Source organism: Setaria italica, chromosome IV (genome assembly GCF_000263155.2).
Source record: "Setaria italica strain Yugu1 chromosome IV, Setaria_italica_v2.0, whole genome shotgun sequence".
Taxonomy (NCBI): domain Eukaryota; kingdom Viridiplantae; phylum Streptophyta; class Magnoliopsida; order Poales; family Poaceae; genus Setaria; species Setaria italica.
In genome coordinates, this window is record NC_028453.1 from 13,985,523 (window position 1) to 13,995,094 (window position 9,572).

At 43.8% G+C, this 9,572-nt stretch overlaps 2 protein-coding genes across 2 annotated transcripts; both read right to left on the minus strand.

The window, feature by feature from the left end:
* Positions 1–2,327: 2,327 nt before the first annotated feature.
* On the minus strand, positions 2,328–5,658 carry LOC101764730 (uncharacterized membrane protein At3g27390). Its single transcript, XM_004965244.2, has 10 exons — positions 5,256–5,658; positions 4,993–5,101; positions 4,649–4,841; positions 4,419–4,555; positions 3,945–4,233; positions 3,730–3,836; positions 3,433–3,604; positions 3,151–3,346; positions 2,803–3,043; positions 2,328–2,690 (listed from the first exon to the last, which is right to left on the minus strand). The coding sequence occupies exons 1-10, from the start codon at positions 5,347–5,349 to the stop codon at positions 2,459–2,461; spliced, it is 1,770 nt and encodes a 589-aa protein (XP_004965301.1). The 5' UTR covers positions 5,350–5,658; the 3' UTR covers positions 2,328–2,458.
* A 249-nt stretch (positions 5,659–5,907) lies between these two features.
* On the minus strand, positions 5,908–9,572 carry LOC101764325 (39S ribosomal protein L46, mitochondrial). The gene is made up of 6 exons (XM_004965243.3): positions 9,269–9,572; positions 9,103–9,168; positions 8,356–8,430; positions 6,814–6,943; positions 6,567–6,686; positions 5,908–6,375 (listed from the first exon to the last, which is right to left on the minus strand). The coding sequence occupies exons 1-6, from the start codon at positions 9,472–9,474 to the stop codon at positions 6,226–6,228; spliced, it is 747 nt and encodes a 248-aa protein (XP_004965300.1). The 5' UTR covers positions 9,475–9,572; the 3' UTR covers positions 5,908–6,225.

Sequence of the window (9,572 nt, forward strand, 5' to 3'; positions counted from 1 at the left end):
ACGCGTGTCGCCATGGGAGAGGTGGGGGCGGATGGGATGTTAAACGAGTTTCAAATTTCAAATGATTTTTTCTCTTGAACCATGAATCCGATTTGAAATCCGTAAACCAAAATATACTTTAGAATTAATGCAACACAATGAGCTCCAATATGTTATTTTAATTTTTTTATTTTAATGTTTCAACATTTTTAATGTACTATTTCAACATCTTTTTAATAACTACTCAACATTTTTGTGTATTGTTTCAACATTTTTAATGTGCTACTTCAACATTCTTAATATCTACTTCAACATTTTTATGTACTGTTTCAAGGAGTACTTCAAAAAATTTTAATAACTGCTTCACCATTTGTAAAAAAAATTGAAGAAAAATGTTGGTGCATACAAAAAATGTTGATTAATATCACGAAATGTTGGTAACAATTAAAGAAAATGTTGACGAATGTTAAGAAATGTTGGTGAATGTTAAAGAAAAATGTAGTACATTAAAAAAGTTAAAGAAAAAATGTTAAAAAGAAAAATGTTGGTCAACATCAATAAAATGTTATTATATTCGAAAAATGTTCAAAAATAATTTGATTCAAACAATGGTCAAGTGTGGTCTTATTTTTTTTAGATGTCATCGTAAGAAACATCATGGTTCAATTGGAATTTGATTTGGACACTTGGTTTGCAAACTACGGATTTTTCCTGCGAATCTTCATTTTGCACGAAAATCAAGGTGCATGTTAGAAGGTGTTGTCCTCCAGCCGGTTTCAACGCTAAAAAAAAATTAGTAGGTCAGCCAATTTGACGGATTAACAGGCCGTTAGTAGACCCTGCTATGCAACGCTTATCCACCTTCCGGAATATGCATAGGAGCCCCCTCTTCAACGCGAGTCTCCGTTGCCTGCTTTTGACGATTGCAATTCCTGTCGCCGATCCGTCATCTCGTCGTCATTCCTTCCGCCTATCTCACCAACAAAAACACAATCTGAAGTAGAACCGACGGTTTACGCCTGAATCTGAGTCCTAACGATCGAGTGACGCCGCCATGGACGCCGCGTCGTCCAGCAAGCCACGGAGGGGCCGCGATGTCTCCGTGGCATTGAAATTAAGCTGGCCAGGCCCAACCCAACAAGCATCAACCGGTGCAGGTATGTGGTGACCCGCTCCATGGTTTGTTTGCAATCAATCAAGCAAAAATAATTTACTTATAAACTAAACTGTATTTTGTATTTATTATTTTATCTTGTCAAACATGAACAGAGGGGTAGGGTTGGCGTTTGGAGATTGGATTTGTCTATGACTCGATTCTAATTTTTATGGTAGTTACATGATAAAGTCTAAATATACTTTGCTTACTTGCATTTTATAAATATAGGCTCCATTTTGTGAATTGCGCCATGGCCTCAAAAACCTAGGTACGGGCCTGGTCATCAGTTACAGGTAACTCAGGGGTCATCAAGACTTGACCTGACCTCACCGCCATCAAGAGACCTAACCTCACCACACGCATCACGTCCACGTCTCGTCTCGTCTCGGCACAGCACAGCTCCAGCCACATCTGAGCCATGCTGCAACTGAAGCTGGTCTACATCCGAACCGTACAAAGAGCGCACGATTCTTTTTGTTCTTTTGAAGTCTTCATTTCACTGCCGTACGCTTGATGATCCAAGGATCGACACGACGCATATCGAACCATCAGTCGGTACAGCTCTGCGTCTAATGGGTCGGGATTTCCTAATACTACGGTCGAACCATGCATCGGTACATGTGGACCGGGCCTCTTTCTTCTCCCGCACTCGCCAGCCCAGTCTCGCGCGCAAGCTTCGGCTAGACGGCCCACCAGTCAGCCAGTTTACTTCGACGGCCCACCAGTCAGCCAGTTTACTTCGAAACATTGCCCAGGTAGCGGAACCCTAGCTCCCTTCTCCAATTTCTAGCCCTAGCTCCCTTCTCCAATTTCTGGCCGCCGCCCCCTCCATCCCAATTCACGCCGCCTCGCGCGCTCCCCGCGTCTCCCAAAATGCCGCCGCGCGGTGGCCCCCTTCCAAAACGCCGCCGCGCGCGTTCGCCCCCTCAGCCTCGCCCCTCAATCGGCGCCGCGCGCGCAGTCGCCCCTCCAAACGCCGCCGCGCGCAGTCGCCCCCTCCCCAACCGACCGATGGTGTGTCGGTACATAGGTTTATACCGACTCCAATGTAGTTGGTATAGAAGGGCCGTGGTACAGTGAAATCCATGCGACAGAGCACATTGCAATTTCTTGCCCAACCAACTACAATGGCACAAGTCGCATTGGCGTTGAACATGGTCGTTCCATTTTCTTCGTCTGGGTCTAGAGAGTGTGAACAGATAAAATGGATTATACTACTCACAAGTCACATAATCCGTGTACCAGAGATACATTGCACAACTAAAACAAGGCCCAGAAGAGTGAATACTGAAATTTTCAGAGAAATTTGTACATACTGCAGTATCAAACCATGTCAATGTTCCCTAACGGATCATTAGACGAACCAGCGACATCTGGCGTGCCTTCCTCCCCACTCTTCCCAGAAGCAACATCAGCCTTCACTCTGCGTTTCACATCCCGTGATCCATCGATGGCTCCAGCCTCGATCGCCTCCAGATACAACGCCTTGACCAGATTGATGAACCGCCTCCTGAAACTTGGTACTCGGGACATGTTTGCCATGATCCCTTGCAACCTGTGAATCAATGAGTTTGTTGACTTGGGAGTTGCTTCAGACATATTGTTTTTATCGAACAGCTTCAGACATATTGTTAAACTTAGTCATCTCATTGATGGTGCGTTCTTACCTTCTGATTATTGCTTGCAGCTGACCTCGCTTTATATTGTCATCCGATGGGAAACCTGAATCGTCCCAGTCGGATGGCTTCTCGTTCTTGTTCGTCATGATGAGCTTCCTCAAGCACATCTCCTCGTCTTCATTGATATCTAGTTTCTTCATTTGTTCCTTGATGACCAGAAGTGGTCCAAGCATCCAGTCAAATACTTTGTCTTTAGGCCAGTTGAAGTTTGTCACTTCAACATCATCAGCTACCAGAACAGATGAGACACGGTGAACCACAAAGATGAGCAGGACTGATATCATGAATTTTTAAAGTGGATAGTCATATGTTAGGTAGGTAGTCTTAGTATCGTACATATGAGCAAACCGGGTGAATCTGATTTTGCAGATCGTATTAGGCACTGAAGAATGCACCAAGCAGGCAGTTTGATGCTTAATTTCTTGCCTTTTCCTTCGGTGATATATTCCTCCATATCTCCAGCAGTGATCAGACCCTCACTCAGTAATATCCTTCCATTGAGCTCACAGGATCGGAAGAACCAATCCCATATCTGCATAGTAAAGTGAAAAAAGGAGAGTTGTAAATCTAAATTGCTAGAACGGGGATATAGATCGTGCAAGATGAAGAGAGATTCACCTGAATTGGTCTTAGTCGCTGGATGGTTTGCATGAACGTCTTTGATCGGTGCAACACCCTTCTATGCTTATTATAGCCATGTTGCCTCTCTGCAGGTTCAGCCGTTGCGTTGTACCTTTCCTTGTTCTGGCCAGTCTCACACTTCTGGGTATCTCCTTTTCGGTATTTGGGCCTGTCTGTCGAAGTGGTTACCGACTAAATGCAAAAATCTCTATGCATGGAGGCAATGCCATGCAAATGAGTGAACAAGTTTCAATAGAAAACTGCCAAGTGGTGGAAATAGCTGTCGAAACATACCTCGGAAGACATGAGCCTTCTCTTAGGTAAAGCAAATCATTGGTGTATTCATCAAAAATTGCTACTGCTGAAATCATGTATGCCAGTCCCATCTGGAAAGAAGCCTCCTGCATATAATCATTCTGTCATATATTACTAACGATCACGTCACACATACTCTGCATATGAATATTCTGTAAGGACACTTTCTCCATCAGAGAAGATGCTAAACAGACCTGATAAGCAATCAGTCCTGCACGAAAACCAAACAAGAAGCTGCTGAAGAATGAAGCTATTACTCCCCCAATCACAGCAAGCGGCCAAAGTATAATGGCCAAACCAGCAAAAGGCACACAGACAGTTTCTAGAAATGGTCCTTCCCTTCCAACAAGATCCTCGCATAGCCTTTGCCATCCTTTCAACAACATACATGGGCTTTTCCACAAAGCCACTGCACTTATCATCAGTACATCTACTGGAACAGCAATAAAGGCAACGACCGTGCTTCGTGGTAGATAAGACAACCTTCGCAAAACCACCAAGTTATATCAGTAAATGCACACAAATAATTCTTATCAGGGTGCATGTCTAGAGGGTACAGGTACAATTGATCAGAAGATATGCATAGTTAGCATTGGGTTCTGAATAAGATGTAACATTCCCCAGTATCTGATTACTCAAAACAGAGGAAATGGAAAGTTAAAACATACTTGATGTCAAGAGGGGTTTCATCATCCCCCATTTTCTCGACGAGATCATCCATGAAGGAGAAGTAAGAGTGGATGCAGAAGTCAGTGACATCGCGAACGACTGTGCAAGCTCCAGATATTGTACTAGCAGTTCCATCCTGAAATGAGGTGATTTTGTAACACTGTTCATGACAGTTACCAATAAAAGAAAATGGAGAATCCTATATGAACTTCAACAGGCACATGCATACCATAAAACAATGAGCCAGCTTGTCCGTGACACCCTCGCCAACAGCCTCAAAGGTTGCCAAAAGGGGAACAAAAACTCCATAGCCTATACCACCCAGCAGGCTCCCAACAATAGCAAGTACTGGCAATAGGAGTAGGGGTAATGGCAACAATATTCCGATAAGGATCTTCAACACTAGCCCAATCCTTTCGGTTCTGCAAAATACGCATTTTTATAAATGAAGCCTTCACTTGTCTTATCCAAGAGAAATTAGTTAATACTAGTTCCACATTACATTGGATCAGAATATATAATCTGCTGCTAGAATTCATGCCAAGTTTTCCAAAGTGAAAGAAGTTACCCTACTTGAGCACGCAGTAGTATGTCCAGACGAAATGTGCAGGCCACAAGCCAATAATTACCGCAGAGTTCCCACAGAAAACAATGGCGGCCGCAACCGGACCGATCAGGACCGCTGCAGGGGGGGAAAGACAGTAAACCGTCCGTTTACATACCTCATTAGCATTCAGTCTGAACTACATACACATCATCATAAACGGTAAGCTCTGAACAGAGTGCTGTAATTATCCACAAGACATTAAAGGGGTGTATGCTACATCTGCTGTTACCTTTGACGGAGCCCAGGAGCAGCAGGAGGATGAAGAAAGGCAGGAAGGACACGAAGCTCCAGAGCTTGCCGAGAAAGCCCACGGGGACCTGCATGGATCCCGGCCAGTCGCCCCGTGGGCCAAGAGCACAGACGCCTCCTTGTCTTCTTCCTTCAGCCTTCTTCTTCCTCTGTCCTGGGAGAAGAGGCAACAAGCACAACGAAGCCGGGAGCAAGTAAACGAAAAGCAGAGAGAGAGAGAGAGAGAGAGAGAGAGAGAGAGAGAGAGTCAGAGAGCTCGGAAGCCTGGAGGAGGTGGACAGAGAATCAGGGGCGGTGTGCTGTGATCTGTGGAAGCGCTGGGACTTGACGCGTGTTGGTTTGCATGGGCCACACGCTCCTGAAGCCTGCCATTTTCTATTGGTATGTCGGCCCACCATCCAGCGGCGAGCCTTCCCATGACAATGCCGATTAAGCAGCTGTTCGTACATCAGTATCTTCATTTCGGGTCAAAGATATGTAGAGATTAGAGGAGAAACACTTGGAAGGATATGTACATAGAACTTTGAACGCACCACAAAGGCATACAGCGAGTCTTTCGGGCTGCTGATAGGCTGGATAAAGCATGCTATCATTCAGAAATGCAATCCAGGCTCAAGCATCTTGGCACAGAGTTAGCAAGATAAAAGCATACGGTAAAGCAGGGGATCAAATGCCACCCTCTTAATTATTTTCTCCCATGGATAACAAACCGAGAATATGGCATGTGAACATACAGCGGCTGGGAGAGGACTTACATGCTACAGCAATGCCATATTGTCATACAGAATTGGCCCAGAAAAAAACGAGGTAAAATGGGTATAGTCTATAGTCGTTTCCTGCTAATTCTGCTCATGACCATAAATAGTGGCACTAAACTTGTACAAAGTCAAGAAACAAAATGCTAATTGTTCAGATAGGCCCCAGCTTGCCCATGGGGCCTGATTAGAGAACTATCTTATGTGGATGATCATCTTGTTGAAGAAATCCTTGTTCTCGGGAAAATACTCCAGCAGCTCATCCTTGGTTACCCACGCATAGTCCTTGCACTTTCCAATATGGTATTTCGTTGTGCCGACCACTTGCGACTTGAAAAAGAAACGCTGTTGCAAGCATAATGGGATTAAGGATACAGAAAATGGCCTACAAACAGATCTTAGTAGCATACAAAGTCTAAACAGAACGATGCAGAAGCCAGTGCTAAGAAGCCATGAGCAAACCATGGCAAGGATATTAATAAATTAATTTTATTACAGCAAGGAACTAAAAGTATCGCAGAGTTTCGATTAGGCACCTTGAATGATGAAACATTTGAATCTGTTTGTTCAACCGCCATATGAGCCATTGGAGCATTGCCAACAAAGTATGTATTGTCAAGTCCCCCAAGAACAGATTTTAATGCAGACTCAGCACACTGAAATAAAATCCAAGTACATATGAAAGTTTCAAACAACAACTTCAAATCAGTCAAAGAAACTGGAACCAGACTACAGCATGAACTGATGGATATTTTATGTGTATATTTTGTTAGAACTGCATACCAATCGCATAGTTTCTTCATTTTCAAATACTTTTTCTGGAAAATGCCAGACAGGCTTTCCATCAGGAGCCCCATAAGCGTTGCCATACAGGAGGAGATAAAGTTTATTATCAAGAGCTCGTTGTAAAGACCTGCATAAAACAATGGTTTAGCACAGGCTTGTACAGTGCTATGCTGACAGACTAACAAAAGCACGGCTTCATGATATTAATTCATAAATATATTCATACAGTGCAGTTCTATGATGCAATGCTTGCAGGTTGAAAAAGAGTCCCTTAGTAATATTTTGTACAAAGTTGCAAATAAGCAATAGCTATAGCTATTACTGTCATTATATGAAGAAGCAACGAGAATTAATTAATGCTTTGTAAGCAATCTCAACTCACCTAACTCAAGAACAGCCGAACACTCAAAAGTATTTGGCGCTGCAAAAGATGCAGCTTTTCTGCGTATATCACTCCTTATCTATAAGACAAGATAACAGCTGACAACTTGGCCTTGGTAGCCAAAACTACTGGCCATATTGCCCTAACAACTAGGATATGATCACTAGTGAAGCAAAAGACTTGGCTAACACTAACTCCCTGAAGACTAGGACTCTCTAACAGACTAGAGACTTGGCTAACACTAACTCCCTGAAGACTAGGACTCTCTTAACAGACTTGACTGAATCAGCCTACTGCAAAGCCTGACTGAACCTGAACTTAACTGAAACTGAAACAAAGGACTCGACACTATACTGAATGAACACAGGGACAGGGATGAAACCATAATGCTTTAACAATGAAGATACACGGATGCTCTCCGGTATCAGTTTCTTACAGGAGCAGACAGATTATGATAAACTGATGATTGTGGCTAGCGACCTTCGAATATGTATCGTTGTAGCTTTACTTGGCAACTTGACCACAAAGTAATTTTAAGATTTGTACACCTGTTACTGAACCACATTGATCCTTAAAACTTGCTGTAGTGTAGTGGGTCACAATTGGCAAGTAATCAGGTACAACTGAAGATACATATTTGATCTTTGCTAGTCAAGATCATCGCAATATGTCTGCCACTGTAAGAAGCCAAACAAGATCATCCATGGATTGTTAAAAAATTGGACAGATCCATAGTTTTAAGGGCTAGAATCTCCCTAAATAATTGCATGGGACAAATCCAAGAAGTAATACAATTAACCAAAGAGGAAGATACATATTGCTATCCTGACCAAATTGCAAAATTGCATATATCAATACAGGTATTGGTAATAATGGATTAATGGTTGTTGTTGTTGCCTAACAAATACAAGTTAGATGTATGTGTTGAATTGCATAGCAAATACGACCGTAACTTCACTGCACAATCATGGGCAGTTGGGCTAGTGACCATAGTCATCAGAAACATGCAAGACACCTGAATGTGTCAGTTAGCACATGCTTGCATAACTGTAGAGTAGCAGATACATACAATAAGCACAAAACAAGCTAGTCTCAAGATGCAACTGCCAATTCTAGGACCACAGAAACTAAAACATAAATGCAAGTTCAAAACTTACTTCCGGTCGTTTGTTTTGTCAGCCTCTGTGATTCTTGGAGCAGGCACATAATCAATCTGATAATCACCCTTACCCCTACAAAATAAGAGTGGTGATATGCTATCAGAAGATATTTCACCATGTGCTACTTTCTGGTGCAAGGTTCTGCTAAGCTCATGCGGGTCATGCCGAATTCATATGAAATGGAATCTGCATCATTTGCAGGCATTCATTCTAAAGCTCAATTCTAGATCATTAACAGCCATATCTTTCAAGTTTCAATGACTGCGGATCTATGGCATTACATAGATCTGCATTCTCCATTCAAGGCTAACAGTTGACAACTCACAAGCATGCACTTGAACTTCGGAAGTATAAGTTACAATAGGCTTGCAATCCCTAGTTCACAGGATATAGCTATGCTATTAACCATTTTGTTTTTCCTTTGTCATGACTCAGAACTACTGGTAAATGCCGAAAATCCTACTGAGATAACTGCCTCATATAGCTTCCCAAGTTTACCATGTAAATTTAAATACTAATAAAGATAATGCTTAGCAAATCTTGTTCAATTTGCACATTGCCACAAGTAATCATACTCCTTTAGTCCTTTACCATCTTCATTCAATTTCCCTTGTGCTATTCTAAAGCCCTTATACCAATGCACTACAAAACTGCACTCATCCCATTGTACACACGAATCTGCTAGTCAGGAATGGTGGCGGAAAAGGCCAGAAATATATAAAACGCGACGGGGAAATGGATCACCTTGCGTCGGCCTTGCCCAGGACGTCGTCGGGGTACTGCCGTCTGTACTGCTGCCTCCACCGAAACCTAGCAGAGAAACGAACCATTCCGACGCAAAACCAAATCAGCATATGGAAGCAAGAGCAGATAAGGCGGGGCGGAACAGAGATGAGCCGATCTGGCGTACGAGAATTCTTGGAAGGCGTAGACGACGGGGTGGATCTTGGGGATGACGACGGGGAGGCGCTCGAACAGCACCGACGCCACGAGCTTGCCGTCGCTCCCTTCCTTCGCCGCCGCCGGCGCAGCGGCCGCGGAGGAGCTGAAGCCTCGCGGCTGACGGAGCAACGACCGGAGCAGAAGGCTCGCCGTCGCCGGCGATCGGGACAGCATGGTGGGTAGCGGCGGTCGGGTTCGGGGGGCCGCGCCGCGCCGCGCCGCAACGATGGTGTGGGAAGAGAAGAACTGGCGGAGGAAGAACCCTGCCTAAA